At 40.5% G+C, this 21,782-nt stretch overlaps 3 protein-coding genes across 27 annotated transcripts; all 3 read left to right on the forward strand.

The window, feature by feature from the left end:
• On the forward strand, positions 1-6,373 carry LOC112874596 (putative pentatricopeptide repeat-containing protein At1g77010, mitochondrial). 25 transcript variants are annotated; one of them, XM_025938007.1, is made up of 11 exons: positions 1-405; positions 519-2,906; positions 3,701-3,801; positions 4,057-4,353; positions 4,418-4,538; positions 4,686-4,774; positions 5,090-5,221; positions 5,320-5,365; positions 5,790-5,835; positions 6,010-6,061; positions 6,273-6,373. In XM_025938007.1, exon 2 carries the CDS (start codon positions 610-612, stop codon positions 2,671-2,673), a length of 2,064 nt encoding a protein of 687 aa, XP_025793792.1. In that variant the 5' UTR covers positions 1-405; positions 519-609; the 3' UTR covers positions 2,674-2,906; positions 3,701-3,801; positions 4,057-4,353; positions 4,418-4,538; positions 4,686-4,774; positions 5,090-5,221; positions 5,320-5,365; positions 5,790-5,835; positions 6,010-6,061; positions 6,273-6,373. The 25 variants fall into 25 exon arrangements, with proteins under 25 accessions (XP_025793792.1, XP_025793783.1, XP_025793797.1 ...); XM_025937998.1 differs by lacking the exon at positions 5,320-5,365; XM_025938012.1 differs by lacking the exon at positions 5,320-5,365 and having other exon boundaries at positions 5,090-5,183.
• An 854-nt stretch (positions 6,374-7,227) lies between these two features.
• Positions 7,228-12,597, forward strand: LOC112876779 (interferon-related developmental regulator 2-like). The gene is made up of 13 exons (XM_025940955.1): positions 7,228-7,626; positions 7,711-7,897; positions 9,445-9,525; positions 9,803-9,885; positions 9,972-10,087; positions 10,174-10,284; positions 10,391-10,503; positions 10,590-10,902; positions 10,979-11,062; positions 11,142-11,192; positions 11,285-11,356; positions 12,114-12,182; positions 12,269-12,597. The coding sequence occupies exons 1-13, from the start codon at positions 7,617-7,619 to the stop codon at positions 12,305-12,307; spliced, it is 1,329 nt and encodes a 442-aa protein (XP_025796740.1). The 5' UTR covers positions 7,228-7,616; the 3' UTR covers positions 12,308-12,597.
• A 2,034-nt stretch (positions 12,598-14,631) lies between these two features.
• Positions 14,632-20,630, forward strand: LOC112877642 (mitotic checkpoint protein BUB3.1-like). Its single transcript, XM_025941990.1, has 9 exons — positions 14,632-15,011; positions 15,113-15,243; positions 16,091-16,173; positions 17,051-17,317; positions 18,998-19,073; positions 19,725-19,805; positions 19,887-19,965; positions 20,052-20,152; positions 20,238-20,630. Exons 1-9 carry the CDS (start codon positions 14,883-14,885, stop codon positions 20,320-20,322), a joined length of 1,032 nt encoding a protein of 343 aa, XP_025797775.1. The 5' UTR covers positions 14,632-14,882; the 3' UTR covers positions 20,323-20,630.
• The last annotated feature ends 1,152 nt before the right edge of the window (positions 20,631-21,782 follow it).

Raw genomic sequence — 21,782 nt, forward strand, 5'->3', positions numbered from 1 at the left:
CAACCATTTCTATCCCGAATCCTCTCGACCCCGGGGCCGACCCGCGGCCGGCGGCGGAGCGTGTGCGGGCAGCGAGCGTGCGCTGCAGGCTGCAGCTCCGACTTCCCGAGGGCGCGGGGCAAGGCGCTGAGGCGGCGCAACGCGGCGCGAGTGCGACTGTGCGAGACGAGGTGGAGGGCGTGCGGTTCGGGCACTGCGGGGTACTCGGGCTGGGCTTGCGGCGTCGCGGTCTCGCGGACGTAGCGGCGGCCGGCGGCGTGCCTTCTCCATGCGCCCGGGCCCAACTGCCCATCAGTCAGGGCCCTGGTGCCTCCGTGGCTGGTTCAGTGGTTCCCGTGCTTCTCGTGAGCGGGCCTGACCTTGAGGGTCCGGCGTGATCACGACAACCAGCAAAAGCAAAGCAAGGTAAGCCGTGTGCACAATGCACTCTAATTCATCAACCTATTATCATGTTACTTTTGAGTGTTTGGTTGATGATTCTACCTATCATCACAGTTTATGCTTTTATCCCTTTGAAGGTTGCACGAAAATCCTGTTTGGCTTGGTTGATCCTGCGCAGGTGGGCATCCATCAGAATTTACGGCGCTTCCCCACATTAGAGCTGCTGTCATGGCCGTCGCCGTCGACGTCCCCTCCTGCATCCAGCTCCTCCGCTCCTGCAGCGCCGCCGCCGGCCGGCAGCTCCACCAGCTTCTCCTCAAGTCCGGCCACGTGCCCTCCTCCCTCCCGCCCACCAACTCCGTCCTCCTCATGTACGCGCGCAGCTCCCCGCTTCACTCCCGCGACGCGCACCTCCTGTTCGGCGAAATGCCCACGAGGAACTGCTTCTCCTACAACTCCCTCATCACCGCCCTCTTTAAATCTGGAGACCTCCATGGGGCTCTCCGTGTGTTCCGCTCCATGCCCGACAGGAACACCTTCTCCTGGAACGTGGTGATTACCGGCTTCACCGGGGCTGGGGATCTTGACACGGCCCATAACCTGCTGGACGAAATGCCCGTGAAGGATGCCGTGGCTTGCAACGCTGTCTTGCATAAATATGTCCGGTGTGGCCGGGTGGACGAGGCATTTGCTTTACTCAAGAGGATTGGTCCGCGGTGCAATGCTGAAATGATCTCCTCGCCCTGGAATGACCCCTTCGTGCTTACTACAGTTGTTGGCGCTTGTGCTGACCGGGTGAAGTATGATTTTGGGAGGCAAGCTCATGCCCGAATGGTGGTTGCCAAGATCGAAATCGATTCGGTATTGGGTTGCACATTGATTGACATGTACTGCAAGTGTGGGGATTTGGACTCTGCTCGCCGCGTCCATGATGGATTAGAACATGTTGATGAATTCTCACTGTCTGCTCTGGTCCATGGCTACACATCTTGTGGACAGTTACATGAGGCGTTATGCCTTGTTGACAAGGTGGAGAACCCCAGAATTGCACTATGGAATTCTCTTATCAGTGGTTGCGTGCCTGCTTACCATGGAGATGGTGCTTTTGTTCTTTTTGTAAGGATGTTGCGGTCAGGCATGTTGCCTAATTCTTCAACCTATGCCATTGTTCTGAATATGTGTGGGTTTTTTGGCATGCTGAAGCCTGGGCAGCAGACGCATGGGTGTGCTTTAAAGGGCGGGGCTGTCAATGACTTGATAGCAGCAAGCGCTCTCATTGACTTCTACTCAAAATGCAGCCTCTGGGCAGATGCCTGCCAAGCTTTTAGTGAGCTTAGGCATTATGACACCATTGTGCTCAACTCAATGATTACTGTATACTCGAACTGTGGACGAACAGATGAGGCTAGAAGAGTTTTTGATATGATCCCTAGCAAGAGTGTCATCTCATGGAATTCTATGATTGTTGGGTTCAGCCAAAATGGGCATGCTCTTGATGCAATGGAGCTGTTCTGTGAGATGCATCGGCTTGGCTTGCGGCTTGACAAGGTTGCTATAGCCAGTGTTTTGAGTGCATCAAGCAGCATCTGCTCTATAAGTTTTGGGGAGCAGATTTTTGGTCTTGCTATTGCACTTGGCCTGCAGTCTGACCAAATTGTAGCCTCCTCGCTCATTGACCTGTACTGCAAATGTGGCAACTTGGTCAATGGATGCAGGATCTTCGATGGAATTGATAATCCAGATGAAGTCTTGTGGAACTCAATGCTGATAGGTTATGCTTCTAATGGGTATGGACAGGAGGCACTGGAACTTCTAAAGTTAATGCAAAGCAGGGGTGTGAAACCAAGTGAACGGACCTTTGTTGGTGTCCTTTCTGCATGCTGCCATTCTGGACTTGTGGAAGAGGGACTGAGATGGTTTTACCAGATGAAGGAAGATTTTGGCGTGAATCCATCAGCTGAGCATTATGCATGTGTGACTGACCTGTTAGTCCGTGTAGGTCGACTGGATGAAGCAGTTGAGTTCATAGAGAACATGCCTTTCAAAGCTGATGCACTTAGTTGGACTTCTATTATTGGAGGGTGTAAAGCCCAGGGAAATGAGGCTCTGTTGCACAAGCTGGCAAAGAAACTGATGGAAACGGAAGTATCACCACATTCCAGTTTATATGTGCAGCTGTCAAGCACGCTCGCAGCTCAAGGGAATTGGGCCAAGTCAGCAGAGATTAGGAGTATGATGCGTGACAGAAGAATTTCAAAAAATGCTGGCTGCAGTTGGATTGACAGGGCATAGAGGAAACTGCCAATATCACCCCCTGCAGGCATATCAGTCCATTTTCTTCTAGGCTCTTCACTATTGGCTTTGGTTTCTTCAATGGGATCTTCTGCTAATCAGGAAGTGATAACAAAAAATGATCCCACTAACATATGTGCTTTTGATCATAGTTTCCTATAAATCCTATCGGATCTTTTGCTTCTTTTCATTTTGTTGTGTTGCAGTGACCTACTAGCTACTCAACTTTAGAGGTACGTCTTCTGTATTCTATCTTTCTATCTGTTTTATGTTATAGTTAAATACAGAATAGTCTAACTGAATTGAAAACTATTTTTCCACAAAAAAAAGGAGATTATGAGCTTAAAGAAGCCTTATTTTTTAGGAGGTGGAGTATGTAGCTCTTTATTAGACCTTGTTCTCAACTATATAATCCTGAAATAACTTTTAGTAAGCAAAGTACAGCTATCTTATTGCATAATTAGCCGTACAAAGTATCCTAAAGGGTTAAGATTTTCTGACTTCAGACCTTTGACCATTGCTGATTATGATTTTGTCTGTGTTAATATAGTGCCCTTTGCTTGCCATACCTTATGGTAAACTTTTGCACGATTTAATATGTATGAAGTAATTTATTTATCGCATATTACTCTGTTTAGTGTGGTCAATTTGTACATTTCATTCTGGAATTCTATCTTGCTGTACACTTTTATTTGTTTCTTTTGGGCTCTTGCACGTGTACAGTTTTTTCTTCTTTCTATATATAATAATATAATACCACAGATTGGGACCTGTCTTACTGTTTCCACTTAAAAAATTTGTCCGTCTATAGATTTTTAACAAAAGTTATATCTTAGATCACTTCCTTTGCCGCTGATGCTGCCCTTCCTTACACTGATACTTTTTATTGGCCCTACATATTAATTGTTATTTGTTAATATACCACGGTGTTCAATGACCCAATCACTTGTTTTAGCTCCATGTTAACTGTAGTTTGTAGCTCAACTTATGACATACTGAAGTTATTATGTCTTCAACTGGTTTGTAGATAATTGAAACTTCTCTAGCAAGGAAGCCATTTTTACTGATAGTGGGGCATGTGACGGTGACTTCCATGCCTGATGGAAGGGCTCTAAGCTGGAACGTCTGGTAAGATTATTTGCCTGGTACCCCTCCACACCACTGTTTGACATAAACTACCAGTTCCTCGTTTGCTCTTGGCGCTGAGGAACTTGTGATAATTTCAACAGTTTAAATAAGTTGGTTTCTGATAGTTTTTGACAAACTTACAATTTTTTAGCATATGTATTTATTCTTTCTTATATTTTGAGTCTCTGGGGAGTCTGAAAACTAAGAATCCATGTGTCATAGTAGACCCAAACAACAAAATAACTTTTTGGACAGGCATTGGATGAACATGGGGTTGCTGCATCAGGTCAAATAATGTGCAGTCAAATATCTATGTGGCCAAGCAAACCACTGGTGCACCGAGAGCATACGTTCAGTTCAAAGTTGAGCTTTACAAGAAAATTGGGACCTTCCATTGGCACTCAACCGAATCCCTCTCGCCAGAAACTCATGACCGCCACCGCAGCAGCCACTTCCACCTCCGCGGCAGCCTCCACCGCCTCCTTGGCATCCACCATGGGCCCATGGCTCCTTCACATAGTCTTCTTCCTTGGCATATCCACCTCTTGCAGTGTTAGTTCTCTCCTCTTCCTCTCCTACCGCCTAGGGTTTTCTACTCATATCCTAGTTCTTGTAGATCTTGGTGAGAAGAACCATCAACTCCAAGATACTCTCCAAGGTTATCGAGTATTGTAACAAGCACATCGCCACCGCTGCCAAGTTCGTGGAGATTAGCCACACACTTCGATCTCATCCTGGTACTACTCTCTCCTTCATTAAAAACATTAGCTAGCTTGTTAACAATACTAGCTAGCTAATGTTTTTACTGTCACTGTTACTCATAATCAGTAATGATGAGACTATCTTTAGTTTTTTGCTAATTAACAATATTGTCTGCATACTAGATAATGGACTCTTGGTAGGTGATTCGTGTTACGTTAGAGGAGGAAGAAAAGGTTGATGAACTGTTTCTGTCATTGACCACCTGAAAGAAGTAAGTTAAAACAAAGCACACATAACGCAGCATCGGTTTAATTGAATTCATGGATTTACCATGTGTGCATGTGTGTACATGCCATGTGCACTTTAATTGTCTGAACCATGTCATTTAGTCTTATTCTTGTGTGTTTCTTATGATGTGTGTGTGTGTGTGCACACGATATTCAGTGTACAACTAGAATCAATTCATTAATCTATTGCTTGCTATGTGATTGCTTAATTGCTTTCACATGAGGATGTATGTTTGTAACTTTGTCTCGCATGACTATGCCATGTTACAAATTATTTTAATATAAGTATTTAAATTCAGAACAGCTTATGAGCCTCTGTTCCCCGGCCAAGGAAAACCATATTGCTCAACCACCTCTTCTGGACAAACTTCAGAGTGATATCTTTCACTTGAGGTATTCTGTTCCAGGGCAATTTCAGTTTCTTTCTTGAGGTAACACTTTCAGTTTTAATAGCAGTATAGCTGAGCTTGTTATATCTTCAAAGTTGCCATTTCATTTTATTTTTATATCAAACATATCTTGTCAACAGGATGGACCATGCACTTAACCTGAATCATATTTCTGTAGATCACCAGGTAGTACCATAGTAGCACTCTATGCATGCTTCATCTAAACATCTTCCTACAGACATGGAATTTCATGTCTTGTAAAGTTCAGCTAAGAATGATTCTGTACGTGTAGTCACACCTAGCTGTTAAAACGGTTTATGATTGAGTGTATATATCATTTTAATATATTATCGTCTTAGCATTTGGTCTTCTCCCTTATGCTATGCAAGGAGTTTGAAAGGAGAATTTGTTCTAACAAAGATTGTTGTTGTTATATCTTCTGGATTATCACAAATAGAAAGATTTTTTTTCTTCTGAAATTTAGGATATTAAAGTCCATTCAAAATAGTTTTTACTTGATGTGCACACAGTACTTAAGTGCATTTACATTGGACATGGATAACTCCAATATATATGTTGAATCAAAGCATTTGATTGATCTCAACTGCAGATGTCTCGAGGACCATAATTGCTGCAAAAGAATTAATTTACCTCAGGTTATTGTGCTAAACTGAATTTTGACACCTCACGAGCTTCCCCTTCAGATTTGCATGCATCTCTAGGCAAATAAATGGTAGTAATTAGTTAACTGCAAGATAGCATGCATATTTTGTTTATAACTATGGTTCGTTGTGTTGTTTAATTTGGCATGTGATCATTGCTGATTGCAGATCTCAAGGACCACACTTGCTGAGAAGGATTAGCTTGGTTGGATATTAGATGGTACTTCAATTTAACTTTTGCATGAATTAGATTCTTGGGAGGACTGTAATTTGAATATTGGTGTAGATTTTATCTATTTATCTCACAATGTTGATACAGGTCATGTAATTAAATTCTCATGTAACTGAGTTTTTTTCTTTCTTGCATTACTTGCATTTTCTGGTTATTTATTAATTTTTGTATGTTTTGATCTGGATTTTTCTGGACCCAGTTGGACATTCTAAATCCAAGTGAAGGGGGAACAGGGAACAGGCTTTTTCTTCCCTGGAGTTTTACCTCCCATACAGCAGATGGACAAGTGGATATTTCCCCGTGGTGGGTTGGGGGGGGGGGGGGGGTTTGGTGGGGGAGGAGGATAGGATGTCAGTATTTTTTTTTATAGACTTGTTTTTTTTTATGGGGGAATTTGTTGGGTCTAAAATGCGAGAGTTGGAGTTTTGGAGTTAAGGTTGTCAATTATGTTTATAATGTTTTTTAAAAGGATTTATAATGTTTAAATGTTCTGTCTATACTTATATACTAGAGACGATGCTTTGAGGTTGAGTCTGTTGCGTAAGGTTATGAGCCCCATTGAAACACTTAGGCCTACATGCGTCGTCAAATTAGGCTCTTGAGTACTCCATCATGTCCAAAATACAGTTCGTTTTAGGATTGCTGTCGTTTAGAATTTTTAGCTTTGACCATCAAAGTTTAAAATTGCATATACATTGCTAGATTAACCATGAAAAGAAATTTGAAGATAGTTTACTTTTTTTTTGCGAAACTAAGATAGTTTACTATGTTATTTGAAATATCATAATTTTTATGGATATTAAAACTTCACCTTGTAAACCATATATCTATATAAATAACATGTACTATCTGCAGTATAGGATCTATACTAATACTGTAGCAATCCTCTCGTGAATAGTCTCCACGTGCTGTATGCCTGTATACGCATGACACAGAGAGACTGAACGCTCGGCACATGTCACGTGCCTGCGCATTCGAGCCCATTTTCGAATTTCACCATGCATCGTCGAAACTTTGACACGAGGGCTATAACTGTAAGGTTACGAGGTTGTAAATTACGGTTGAAATTTAACCGACTTCCAAAAGTTAAATGAGTTTCTTCGCAGATTTTCTTTTAAAAGGCGGATTTGCTGTCCATGCCAGCGAGAGCGAGCGGCGTCCACCACGATTTGCACGCTGTTCTGGTGGGTGCCAGGCCGAGTCCACCCTCCCACCTCTCGTCGCCAAGGAAACGAAAACCAAGGGGAAAGGAAAAACAAGCAACCCCCCCCTGCTCCGTTCGTCCACCCCTCCCGCCAGCCCGCCGCCCGATTTCACATGGCTCAGCGTCTCCACGGCCAATCCGACCTCACCAACGGCGAGCGCCTCTGTTTCTCCGCTTCCAATTCCAGCTCCAGCTCTTCCTCCCGGTTCCTCCTCGCCGCCCCCGCCGACGACGGCTCCCTCTGTCGGCCCCGCCGCTGACCTCTTCTCCGCTGCGTCTGCGCCTGATCCCCGCCCGGTTCTTTGACTCTTTGCTTCTTGGGCCGCCCCAGCCGTCGCCATGGGCAAAAGTATGTATCGCACCGTCCATTTCGTGGGTCTTATTGCTTGGTTGTTTATTGTTTTGGCTGGTAACTTGGTGTGGTTTGTTTCAGGTAAGAGGAACAAAGGAGGCCGAGGTAGTGGTGGTGCCGATGACCAGCTTGACGGCGGTAGCGATGCCGATAGCGTGGCCTCGATGTCGACGGCGCTGTCTGACCTTCAGCTCGCGCAGGCCACCGAGCATGTCAGCTCCCAGGAATTCGTTCTTGACAAGTACATCGATGAACTCTACGAGAAGAGGTGAGCCCCTCAGATGGTTGTTAGCGCTGCCTGTTTACTTTTAGTGTATCCATGGACCATTGGTTGGGCCACTAGTTGATTGTTTGGGTACAAACTGCATAACCTTAATCATCTCAGCGTGCAGAGGCGCAGAGCTATTAATGTAATAATGTTCATGCTTGCTTGGCTATCAACTTGTTCATGCTGTTGTTGAAATGTGGAATCATGATTTGCCAGGTTCCATTACAACACTAGCTTTGATAAAAATTATTTCAGAAGTAACCACATGAAATATTTAGACAACTTAACTGATAACCTCTACAATACGTTTTCTCCTGGAACGAACTCGATGCGTTGTCTAGTTTTTTTATTCGATACTGCTAAACTGCGTGTTAGAGAGATAACAAAACAACTCTGCCTCTTTTCTCTCTTCTTGTGCCAAGTTTTCTCTTGCACAGAAGTCGGTAGGCGGCGAGGTTTACGATTTCTACATGCTCAAATAGGCCTCATTCCAATTATCTGTACCTTACCTTTATCCTCTCATAATTGCAACCTATGGCTAGTAATTAGCAATGTGGAAATGGCTTTATAGTTTATTTTGTATAATTATCACGAATTGTTGGGACATGTGACCACATTTCTAGCATGCCCAGGAATATCTCACCTTTCACGTAATTTTTGAATTGCATATTTCCTTGCTCTTTAAACTTGATCCTTGATGTGGACTCAAGTATAGTGGAAGTTGCATCTTTCATTGCCTTTAAGCCTTATCCTTGATGCTGGTTCGCAAATGGTGGAAATGCATATGCGTCCTTTTCTTTTTGTTTATATGTTGTGTTTATAATATATTTACTGGTAAACTCGCTACAACTCATTTCCCTTGTAATAGCCAATTATTTATATCATTTTTTTGGAAAAATTTTGTAAAAAAGAATTGTAAAATGGAATTGTAACATTTACTCAACTTGTTAGCTGCCGTCTGCTGTTTATCTTGATATGCCCTTGAAAGTTGATGGTACAGAACCAAAGCTTGTGAGGCATACTGCTATGCTTTATCATCCATGTTGCCAAACACGCTTTGGCACTACATCATCCATGTTGGCAAACACGCTTTGGCACTACATGTCTCTATGCTTTGCTTCATGCTCACTGATGTTGAACCTGCTGTACTCTCTGGCAGGTTTGTTTAATATTGATGAATCAATATCTATTGACCATTACATCGGTCTTCTCTATAGTAAATTTATCAAAAGAAGGAAGAAATGGAGCACATTTCAAAGTTCTATTTGTTGCTTAGTATACTAAAAGTTTTGTTCATCTCATCTCTCTGGACTCTGGTGCATTTTTTTTCAATTCTCCACATCTTACATTCACTTAACATGGTTCCTTTCCTTGAGAAGAATAAAAAGAAGTCCTTTTAGTTGTATTATCATAATTAAGACCTGCTTGTGGACTTTCTCTTTGCAATATCTGTCCGACGTTGTTCAGAGAATTTACCAATTGCTAATTGAATGATCAAATAACATTATTAACTTCCTTTTAACTATAATATTGCATGACTCGTGCAGGGGATCCACCAGAGAGAAAGCACTTGGTGCTCTTGTTGACGCTTTTGAAAGTTTTGTGCTTCTTGGTTTAGTGGAAAACAAGTAAGTTAATATGATTCATTAATTGATGATTCCTTAGTATTTTGTATAACTAGATCAGTGATGAGAAAGGATATTATTATATCCTGTGCTCCCACAGGGCTGGAAAATGTTACCTCAGAAATGCAGTATACATGTGTTGGCCTTTGTTATACTCTAGTTTTAAAAAGTTAGTGAGCTTACATATGCAAGTGTGAGTGGATGAGATCAATATTTTTCTGGGAAAACTGTACCCGTTTTTCTGCTAACTTTATCTGATAGATTATTTTCCTCTTTAAAGATATGTCACACTACTGAGCCAATTCACTAATTCAATTAAAAAGGGATCTACAAAGGAGGCGCGTCTGGCTTGTCGTGCCATAGGTTAGTATTCTTCTCCACCTATAGGTATTTTCACTGTAGCAGAATGTGTGATATGCTCATTTTTTCCCTCCTTTTGTGCTGGCCAGGCTTACTGGCAATTACACTAGGTGCTGGAAGTAGCTCACACGAAATAATGGATGAGTCAGAACCACAGCTTTTGAGAATCCTCCAAACCTGGCCCGATGCACCCAAGATGATATCTGTATGTCGAAATTTTCTCTGTTTTTGTGTGATTCTAGCAAATCTATGTGCAATTCAGTCTAGTTAATATAAACTGAATGATTGTAGGTACTTGATTGTTTAGCTGTTATCACATTTGTTGGTGCAACTGATCTTGCTGAAACCCAGCTATCTATGAGAGCCATCTGGGATGTGATCCACCCAAAATCAGGATCAAATGTAAGGCCGGCTGTCGACTGACCTCCACAGTTTTTTCTATAGTCATAAACAAAAAGCATGGCATCCAGTTTTTCTGTACTTAATTATTTTGTGGGTGGTTATGTAGGTTGGCATTGTCAGAAAACCGAAGCCTCCTTTATTAGCAGCTGCTGTATCTGCATGGGCTTTTCTTTTAACAACTGTTGGTTCATCTAGAAGAAATACTGATTCATGGAAAGAGTTAGTGAAAGCTTCCTCAATCACTGTTTTCTGCTATTTGTAAAATTGCTCGTGAAATTCTATCTTTATATTCTGCCTGCATGTAGGCCAATTACATTTCTCACTAGTCTTCTAGAAGCAGAGGATCGCGCTGTGCGGATTGCTGCTGGTGAAGCATTAGCTCTATGTTTTGAGCTAAAACTGCTTGATGTTTCCACTAGTGAAGAAGCTGATGTTGACAGTGACATCAGAGAGACCAGTGGTTCTAAGAATCAACTTTTCTTGAATATGCAAGCATTGAAGGCCAAAATATCCGGTCTGGTCTATAGTCTCTCTATGGAGGCTGGGGGCAGAGGTGCTGACAAGAAAAATCTTAATGATCAGAGAGACTTGTTCCAACGAATCTCAGATTTTATTAAGGTCTAGATTCATTTCATTTTCTTTTCTTGAATCCTTCAATCTCAGACTAAACCAGATCTTAATTCTCTTTCTCCAGAGTGGTGAGTGCCCTGAAGAATCACTTAGGATTTCAGGCAAGAATGGCATTTTAAGAGTTACATCATGGCGTGAATCAATACAGGTGCTTGTTTCTTGCATTGATTTCATAAACTGCTGTGCTCCAAATATAATTTTGTTTCTGATATTTGTTCATTGCTTAGTTGAACTATTTGAGGCGGTTTCTTGGGCGAGGATTCCTTAAGCATGCACAGGTTGCTATAAGCAGAACCATCCACTTATTGATTCATCTGTGAAATATTGTATTATGGTGTAATGGTATTAATGCTTCTTTTTTTGTGTACAGGACAATGATTTGCTGCATGATATATTTGACATCAAAATTGATCGTGTTGAAAACATGTCAACCACCGAAAAGGTAAGGTTTTCACAGCTTGGCTGACCTTGCCTTCTAAAAAATCTTGGCCATGGGGAGAAGACGTCCCCATGGCTTTGCCTTAAGAGAGGGGAGTACTGAGCCCATGTTAGGGAGACAGTTGCACGACCTATGAGCACCCGGGTTCAGTATGAACTCTACCAACCGAGCTTTGCTTAGTTCTCATGACCTAGCCTTCTAATTATAATTCGTGGGATATTATTCAGAGGTTAGTTTGATACAGTAAAGCCATCCTACACCTTTGGGGTTACTGAACCGCCGAAAGATCAGGATCACTGAGTCACTTCGGTAGTGGTCTTTACTAATTATTGTCAGCTACAATTACTTATGACCTTCAGCAATTCTCAGTTTTCTGTGGAGTAATCTGGTGGATGTAGCTACCCTTTGTGTTTAGATGGTATTGTGTATTTGAGAATTATTGGTCAAAAGGATCTGTTGAAGTATCATCAAACTAAGAAGTTGTTGGATTTGTGATTCTTGTTTCCCTTTTTATAATAAGTTTCGCCGCTGTGAAAAATCAATCACCACTGTTATGGTACATTTTATATTATATTGTCTCTAAGTTGATCGAAAAGGAATTATAATTTCTATTTAAGTTGGGTTCATATAACTTCTCAACTTACTCTGAAGTGAGTTTCAGTTAAGTGCTTAAGGCGCTGGTCTGCTACTCACCTGTCTTTTGTTTAAATAGCCATCTAGAGTCTAGATGTCGCTAATAGAATTACCTGTCTGCATTCAGAAAATCTTTAGATCTGAGGAAGAGAAAGGAAGAGCTCTTAAGTTGAATAAAGAACGTCGTCTCGCCCAGGTGAGCATATGCTTCTTCTGTCGTAGTTATGATGGTGCAGCATATATTATTAACTGTCGGAACTGTATCTAATTTGCACTGCGCAGGAGAGGAAGCAAAACATCTTGAACGAGCAATACGGGTAGAACTAGAACCTTCCCGCCTGCCTGGAGTTTTGTATAGTCGAACTACTACCAGATTGTTGAGTGCTGTGTATGGTACTGGTATTATGCATTGATTGAGTGTATTGCCCAGTATTGATGGGCATTACAGTACAATTTCATGCTGAGAAACACTTGCACAGCGTGATGTTTGAAATTGTTTGTTCGAAACAGCCAGTTTTTATAGAAAGTATTGCGTGCCTATCAGGAGTCGTTTGTGAACAGTTCCAGTCATTTATGAACGTCACTCAGGTTATGAGCGCATGTGTTTGTAACTTTGTATTGTGTTTAGCAACACGTTTGCCTCTTTTTTTTTTATGTTAACTCTCGCTGCTTTATTCAGAACCTCGAGGCTCAGCCAAATCGCAAGCCAAAACTCTCGCTGCTTTTGATGTTAAGTTTGTATTGTGTTTAGCAACACGTTTGCCTCTGCTTACGAAGTCGACTATCAGCAAGGCCATGATTCTTATATTTCTCTGCTCGTGAGATTGCCCCTTTTTTTTTTTTAGGGAAGTGAGATTGCCCTTGCCTTGGCCCACGTGGAGCTACTACATTGGCCCATGATTCTAAAACGTTGCATCTCTGGGCCGGGCAGGGGAATACGGCATCAAGGAAGTAGATCGACCAGGATGCGCGGCGTATTATTGATTGGTCCCACCTCGTTAGTAGGAGCGCTGGGAACTTTTTTCTTCTTCTTTCATTCTCTCAGCTGCATGTAGGCCGACGATATTGTTCACCCTGTTGGAGGCGGCCTAAGAGACACGAGCTACAGGTTCGACGTGCCAAAAGGCACATGCAACACGCGTTGTGAAGCTTAGCATATGTCATATATGCTTAGCATTTTTTTCCCCTTCCTAAAATATTCCTAAAATGTAACGCACGTGCGCGAAAAGGCATGCTGTTGGAAGTTGCACGTGCACAAAGTTGTTCCGCTACGAACAATAATGAGTTGAATGCTTGAAGTACCCTTAAAAAGGGGGTTGAAGTAGGAGGCAACACATAGAGGGATATAGAAGTAGCAGGCAGCAAGGAAAGCTATACATAAATGAAGACAACGGTTAAGTTGAATGCGTTATGTTGCAGTTGAAAGTTGAAACATGCAGAGCAATATTAGGGTGTTTTTATGCACTATTTTCATTGCCTTTTCTTCCTGTGCTCTAATCAATATTCCCAAACTGCAACAAATAGTAGAAAAATTTCTTGAAATATTAAAGTTTGTTGTCGACTGCGTTCATTCTTACATTAGTATGCCAGAATCATAGTGACTACTGACTAGTGAAAATAAAAGGAACAGAAATGCCAAAACGAAAGGAGAAAATTGTTTTACGAAAGGAAAAAGGTCTTTTTTACCTCTCTAAACTTTAGGACGAGTCTATATTTCCTCCCTAGATAATGAAACCGCCTGTCTAGATAATGAAACCGCCTGCCTGAACTCCTTGGACTCGCGATACCGGACATATGATCTCCCTAACTGGTTTCTCTTAGTGCTTTTGCTCCTTTTCTTTTATGTTTATTTTGGCTGAATCTTTGAAAAATCATAGTAAATCGTAGAAAAATCATAAAATAAAAAATTTAAATTTTTTGGACTCCACATGAGTAGATCTATGCAATAAATATATGATATGATATAATTTAGTAAATAAATTTTGTTGTACTTTTAGATATGTACTTTTTTAATTAATTCATAGCCACAGGTTTCGGAGTCCAATTATGGTGAATTTTTTATGGTGGGCCAATCATTATATACTTGAGCTGCAGTAAAATATTCATGCTCTTTTGATCATTTTTGCTTAAATAACTAAATTCCAAGCTATATCAGATATTCTTCAGTTGCTTAAGCATACATGATCCAATGAGTATGAATTTTTTACTACAGCTCAAATATATAATAATTATTCCATCATAAAAATTTCACCATAATTGGACCACGAAACTGTAGTTATGAATTAATTACAGAAAAAATATATATCTAAAATATAATAAATTTTTTACTAAATTATATCGTATCATATGTTCACCGCATAGATCTACTCACGTAGAGTGTAAAGAAATTAGATTTTTATTTTATAATTTTTTATTTACTATAATTTTTCAAAGATTGTGCTAAAATAAATATAAACAGAGCAAAACCACTTAGTGGATAAGGAAATCGTATGTCCGATATCACACGTTTAAGGAATTCAGGTGGACGATTTTATTATCTAGAGACGTAGATTCATCACAAACGTCACGAAGGTAAAAATTACCGCCTCGGCCCCCGCTGAGAGAACGGGGCCGAAGAGCACGCCGTGGAATCTTCTGGCCTCGTCTGACTGTTCGAGTCGTCTCCCTCCTCTCTCTCTCTCTCTCTCTCTCTCTCTCTCTCTCCCACTCTGCTCTCTACACCGCCGTTCAAAATTCGAATCCAGAATTCTCCAAGCTTTCCTTAAACCGTCCGCTCCCCATCGACCTCCCCCTCGTGCTCGCCTCGCCCGTTGCGCGTTCAAATTTCGAATCCCTCCTCCTCCGGCGCCCAAGCCCTAGCTCGATTCCTCCTCCTCCTCCTCGACCGCCTGCCACCATGAGCGCCGCCGCCGCGCCAGCCGCCATGGGCAGCGGCAAGGAGCTCGCGAACCCGCCCTCCGACGGGATCTCCAACCTCCGCTTCTCCAACCACAGCAACAACCTCCTCGTCTCCTCGTGGGACAAGGTGAGCCGCGGCCCCTCCTCTCTCGTCCGCGGCCCCCTTCCCGCCGCTCGTTAAACCCTAGCTCTTTGATCCGGCTGATCTGGTGGCTCCGGGTTTTGCAGACGGTGCGGCTCTACGACGCCGACGCCAACGTGCTCAAGGGGGAGTTCGTGCACCCCGGGGCCGTCCTCGACTGCTGCTTCCACGACGACTCCTCGGGGTTCAGCGCCGGAGCCGACCACACCGTGCGGAGGTGAGGTTTTTTTTTTAATGTTCGTCCCCATTCCTGCCTAGTTTCTGCACTTGCATTCCGTCCGATTTGGGGATCGAGAAGGTGATGTGGAAAAATGCAATGCCATTGTAAAAATCGCATGTGGTCCAACGAGAGGCTTTTGTTATAGTTATTAGTTGGCCAATGTCTTTTGTAGTGCAGATAATTTTGAAAGTAAATGTATTGTTTTTGCGAGGGAAAAAATAAGTGTGGCTATGCAGTTCATTTCTTAAGCTTTCTATAGAGCAGTGTTTTAATGTTTCTTTAACATAAAGGAGGAGGAGTGTTTATAGCCATAACTAAAAAAAAAACTTATATCAAGAAATGTATGTCAATTTTTATTGACAGGATTCCGTTCTAGAATTACAGATATATGGTATTTTAGGTATCTTGTATTTAAGTTGGGAAATGCTTGGGACAAAAGGCTAAGTTGTTGTTGTTGTTGTTGTATTTAAGTTGGGAAATGTCCGGTCCTCTCTTTTTTTTTCTCTTCAACTGTTAATGAAACCAAATCTAAATGCGGCAGCTAAGACAGACAAGCAATATGTGAATGTTTACCTTTATGTTTCATGTGAATTAAATGCTTCAGGTAAGATTTACAAGCAGTATGCCCATTTCTTGCAATTGAATACTACTATTGGTTGCTTGTAAATGCACTTACACTTGTATTGTCTGGGATATTCATTTATATAGAGATCTGATTATTGAATGCAACTAATTCCATAATTGGTTGCTTGTAAATACGCTTATATTTGCCTTCTCTTAAAATATTCATTTGTGTGGAGATCTGAGTACAACTAAAAAGTACCATGCCCGAGTAATCTTTCAGGCTAGTATTTAGTTCATCCAAAGAAGATGTTCTGGGGCGACATGATGGTCCAGTTCGTTGCATGGAATACTCGTATGCTGCAGGTACTTCTGTCCCTATTGAATTGCTTTTGAATTTATGTTATGGTTTTATTTTTTCACTACAAGGTACTTGTGCAGCCTGATGAAGTCAAACCTTATGTTTCAGTAACTGGAATGCATTGCTAACTGTACTCATCTGAATTAAGAAAATATTTTCTGAATTAAAAAGCATTTAATCCTAGGCTGGTAGAGAAGTTTGTTTCCTTTTACTTGGTCTACTACATGTATTTTTCTGCACGGTTTACAATGACTGGTTAGCTCTGTATTTGGGTTGAGAATTGTACAGACGCCCTTGTCATTCATGTCTATGGTACCTAGTTACTGGTGTTGTGTGTTGGAATATTTGGTTTCTTTCAGGTTTCTGCAAATTAACAAAGCATGGTTCTCAATTTAATCACAATCCCTATCAGATGGTGTAGTGGTCTGCCATTGTTGTATTATGATTATTGTCATGGAAGAGTAGTTGTTCCCTTACTATCTAAGGGGTTATGTTATTAGTTTCCTATACTGATGAATGCTCATTTGTAGTTTCAACAAATCTCTAGGATCATTAGACAGCCATGAATTTCTAGCTGTACTAAGCTACCAGTTAAATCCTTTGGTTTCTCTTTCTCTGATGTTATTTGACATGTTTGTATTAACTTATGCTAACTGCGACACAAACTCTTTCCCTATGTATCTTTCAGTTGCTAAATTTGATTTAGCATGTCTTTTTCTTGGAGCTGTGTTCATATTATTTGAAACAACTTATAAGAATATATTATATAGTCATTATGAAGTAGAACTCTTCAAAAACTTAAATGCACTACTTACTTGATTCGTTCTATTTTATCAGTCACCACCTAATAAGTCTGAATTGAACTGTTTGTTGTATGTTTAGGACAAGTCATCACTGGCAGCTGGGATAAAACTGTTAAATGCTGGGATCCAAGAGGAGTGAGTGGGCCAGAGCGTACACTTGTCGGGACATATACTCAACCAGAGCGTGTATACTCTCTGTCATTAGTAGGAAATAGGTTGGTTGTTGCAACAGCAGGGAGGCATGTCAATATTTATGATTTGCGCAATATGTCTCAACCTGAGCAAAAGAGAGACTCGTCTTTGAAATATCAAACACGATGCGTTCGATGTTTCCCAAACGGAACAGGTAACAGCTTTCATTCTTGATTAGGATGCTAATCAACAACATTTCTTCATTTTTTTAATTGTACCTACTGTACGGATAGTAGAGAAACAGTAAATTTGCCAATTTATATTCATATCTATCCTTTATAGTTGTTCAAGCCCCTCTATTTGGGCATTGTATCTGGGATAAAAATTAAGGGCACCTCTAGATTCCATAAAAGCGATTCAAATTTTATTTGTGAGTTTGACTTGAGGATTATGGAGGAGGCTCCTCCTAATTCAATGTTGTATTCCTATGAATGTTTAAGTACAAAGTAAAATATTCTAAACAGTGACAGCACATGTCAGTGTCACTGTCCTTTAAGTTGTTGCATACCAATGGATGATGAGGAAACCTATTAAAAGTTGATTATTAACATTTGTTTCTGTAATTTTTATGGTATGGTTTTCTCACATGTTAAGCAGGACTACTATAATTTTTATCGGTTCATTTAACTTCTGCGAATAGTTTCCTGGTGCTTTCTCTGTCTCTGGCCTTTAAAATTTCAAGTTGCAGCTTAAGATTTTTTTTTTCTAGTTATTGTTTGTTATTAGTTTGTCATGGTCAGTAGTACGACAGTGTTAATAGCCCAGAATGACTGTCAATCTTGATTCCTTGCTGTGAGAGTTTATTCTTGTATTAGAAATCTGAATATTCTTAAACTGCCTTGATCTACTGGAATTAAACAATGATCACTTTAAATTCTATTAAAATTTTAAACCAATGCCTCTATAATAAATTTGTACATTGATTTTTTATGTACTCTCTGTATTTAACATTTTCAAAATGAAAAATAAAAGGCATATCATCCCTTAGTTTTATAAATATTGGAAAGTAAGGTAAGCTAGAGATCACCCCACTACAAAGTGCTAATGCAGTTATGCATTTAACCCTCTTTGTGTCAAGATATTACTTGAAGATGTGTATATAATGGTACACGAGCATTTAGGTGGTACAAGCATTATACAAGGCAAAGAGGGCTCTTAAGCATTATAATTCAGCTATACATTTGTTTCTAGAAGAAAAAAATGGAATAGCTATGAATGACCCACATGACACATATGAGCTATGTAGCATGGTAGAATGTGATTATGATGAAGTGTTACCCCTGTTTGGAGGAAGCAGGTTGAATCTGAAAATGCACTTGTGCTCTAGATATTTAGTTTGCCCAATGTAATTCACAAGAGAACTGCTTGTCAGTTGTCACATAAATTGGGACAAAAATATTTCCCTATGTGTACATGGAGTACAAGTTTTCATGAACTTAGAAAAGTCACGTGCTTGACACTCTTGGCAAATATTCCTTACCTCCTCGGGAACTGGGTGGTGAATTTAAAGTCCTGTTTGCAGGAAACATGCTGATTCAACTAAATTTTAATTGCGTTTAGCTGATCTGCAGTGGTCCAGCTAGTATGGAGTACTGGTCAGGATGCAGTTTTAGTTTTTTTTGGTTGGACTACTGGTCCTGGCTTGTCTTCATAATTATAGACTAGCTGGCATAGTTGAGCAGTTTTCATGCTGCTAATGGTTATGATGTGAAATCGCCTTGATTTGAAACACTTGTCCAATATTCGTATATTTGCTTTTCAAACTCCTCTATGTTGTATTTGACTATATATACATGTTTGTATGCTGATCTCAGTCTTGTCTATCTTGTTTCAGGATATGCTCTAAGTTCTGTAGAAGGGCGAGTTTCTATGGAATTCTTTGATCTATCTGAGTCTGCACAATCTAAAAAGTATGTATTCTGCATCTTAACTTCAAAAGATGAGCTCATGTTTGTATTGATTTCATATTTATGACTTGAATGGTTTAATATATGTTTCTTGTACATCAATTGAAACAATGGACAGAAACTTCATATGCAAACACCCTTGCACAACTTTCGTACGCCAATCATTTGACCATTTGTTTCATCCTAGAAGCTAGCATATCTTGTGTAGAAGCATGCCTGCACCTTGGTTGGAAATTTGTTCTTCATTCAAACAAGATCGAGGCAATGGCAATCTATATAGTGTTGTGCCAACATTTTGTTATACACATTCAAACTCAAGAGCTGTTAGAAGAATGAAAACACAATTTTCCCTGTTATTTAAATTTTGTAGAAAAATTATCTTTTTCATATCTCCTAAAAGAGATTATCCGATGTTCTAGTTTTTGGTGGTTCTGCTAAATTAGGTAGTAATTTGAGCTTTATGATTGCCCCTTGTTATAGTTTGCATTAGATATATCCCAAGTAGAAAGTATCAAACTACCAATTTTGTACGTCTTAACGTAATGCAATAGAGGTACCGTCTGCTTACCTTGTTCTGGAAATCTAGACTGGAAATTGGTGTGTGTGACATTCTTCTTTTAGTATTTGTTTGATTTTTGTCTATATTTCATGCAGGTATGCTTTCAAGTGTCACCGAAAATCTGAAGCTGGGCGGGACACTGTTTATCCTGTTAATGCAATTGCCTTCCATCCGATGTAAAAGCATTGGTCTTCACTTTTCATGGCACCTTGATATCTCATGGTATTATCAGTTCTCATTTTCTTGTCCTTGAGCAGATATGGAACATTTGCCACTGGAGGTTGTGATGGATTTGTGAATGTGTGGGATGGCATTAACAAGAAAAGACTGTATCAGGTAATCCAAGTGATAGTTTTGCCTTATTGGGATGCTACTGTCTGAGATGTTTCTTGTATTCATGATTTCGTTACTTCTGATTGCAGTACTCAAAGTACGCATCAAGCATCGCTGCTCTTTCATTCAGTAAGGATGGCCATCTGCTTGCTGTGGCATCCAGCTACACTTACGAAGAGGGAGAAAAATCGTAATAATGAACTACTTTGTCTGAGAAATCTCTGCTTTCCTAAATTAAGATTTTTTTTATTTACCAGAGTTTTTACGCTTTTCAGGCATGAGCCTGATGCAATATTCATCAGGACGGTGAATGAAGTCGAGGTAAAACCGAAGCCCAAGGCATTGGCCGCTCCACAGTAGTATTGTAATCAGTTGGTGACAGTATCAGTCAGATGGTTAGATGATCCTTACTTCTCTTGATGTCAATTACGTTAGTTGACGCAGAGCTTGATTATGTTGAGGTGGAATGTCAGTATCTTAATCCATCTACTGCCCAATTGTGCCCGTGGAAACATTTCATGTTCCAGCTGATTGTATATTTCGATAGAGACTGTGTTTTAGTTCATTTTGATTCTATGTTGACTTGAAGTTATTTGTTTCTCAATTTTAGTGAGTTTGGAACTCTGGAGGAAAGAAAAATCCTGGCATGTAGCATCTATATCAATTTAGTGTTAGTTCGGCTGTGTATGTTCCGAGTTAAATGTTTGGTACAGGAGTCTGCTAATACCAGCATGCATAATTAGGGTTTTGCATGATGGTCGAGGTACTTATAAGATCTCATGGTAGCTAAGAGCAACTCCTGCAAAGTCCCTACTTTGAAAAAAAAAACTCACTCTAATAGGATCCTACTCAGGTCTATATTCTAATAGGATCCTACTCTCTCCCTACTGGATCATTGGATGATTATCCCACCCGCGCTCCTATTTTCCTGGTACGCTCAGCCTCTCCTGCCTGCTGCGCTCCCGCTTTCTGTCCCCGTCCGCCTCTCCGTCCCCAAGCTCGAACTGCTGCAGCCACTATCCGTTTCACACACCCACACTGATGGAAGTGTTTCTCAACAGTAATGGCAAGACGGTACCTAAAAGAGCACAAGCACAATTTTAGCTATACTTTTATTTCCAAAAAAAAATTAGCTATACCAACCAAAAGCAACCTAGTGCGCAACAAACTGCAGTGCAACTATATTAATAACTTTAGTTATCTTAAAAAGGTCTAATTAAACTTGCAATATTGTGAGCCTATTAACTAGTATTTGGTTTTTATAAATGAGAAGTACATCATTTCTTCATAATCTGTGTAGTCATGATTTTGCTAGTGTTTTTTTAAAACCTCAAATACCTCCTCCAGTAGTGTGAAGTCAAATCTATCAACCAAAATTTTTCTTAGTGATTCTAGGTGGATTAATCAGGCCTATGATGGGTAGCCTGGTAGGTGCTTAACACTAAACCAGCAACCTGACCCAAAACTCAAGAAATAAAATAAGTACTTGTATGTATCCACTTTTTTTTAGCACAGTTTTCCATTTTATTAGATTTGTCACTACAGTTTAATTTGAATTAAACAATACTGATCTATTGGATGGTCCATCTGGGGGAGCACATAATACTCCGTCTGTCCCTAAATAATCTCGGAGTTTGTCCTTGGTCAGTTTGCCCAAGTTTACATATTACAGTATTAGCATCTACCATATCAAATAAGTAAACTATAGAAGTACTTTTGGTAATAGATCTGACTATGCTCGGTATCGAAAATGTCATTGTTCTTTTTTATAAAATTGGTCGAACATAGGACCAACTTGAGCAGAAGTCATTATACTTAGG

Source organism: Panicum hallii, chromosome 9 (genome assembly GCF_002211085.1).
Source record: "Panicum hallii strain FIL2 chromosome 9, PHallii_v3.1, whole genome shotgun sequence".
Lineage (NCBI taxonomy): Eukaryota > Viridiplantae > Streptophyta > Magnoliopsida > Poales > Poaceae > Panicum > Panicum hallii.

What these genes read in the sequence shown, in the direction of transcription:
- LOC112874596 (XM_025938007.1), top strand. Translation starts at nt 610, where the DNA reads ATGGCCGTCGCCGTCGACGTCCCCTCCTGCATCCAGCTCCTCCGCTCC.
- LOC112876779 (XM_025940955.1), top strand. An exon ending in CATGGCGTGAATCAATACAG is followed by an intron (nt 11,063 to 11,141) that starts GTGCTTGTTTCT and finishes TTCATTGCTTAG; the next exon opens with TTGAACTATTTGAGGCGGTT. An exon ending in GATTCCTTAAGCATGCACAG is followed by an intron (nt 11,193 to 11,284) that starts GTTGCTATAAGC and finishes TTTTGTGTACAG; the next exon opens with GACAATGATTTGCTGCATGA.
- LOC112877642 (XM_025941990.1), top strand. Translation starts at nt 14,883, where the DNA reads ATGAGCGCCGCCGCCGCGCCAGCCGCCATGGGCAGCGGCAAGGAGCTC. An exon ending in GCCGACCACACCGTGCGGAG is followed by an intron (nt 15,244 to 16,090) that starts GTGAGGTTTTTT and finishes GTAATCTTTCAG; the next exon opens with GCTAGTATTTAGTTCATCCA. An exon ending in ATGTTTCCCAAACGGAACAG is followed by an intron (nt 17,318 to 18,997) that starts GTAACAGCTTTC and finishes ATCTTGTTTCAG; the next exon opens with GATATGCTCTAAGTTCTGTA.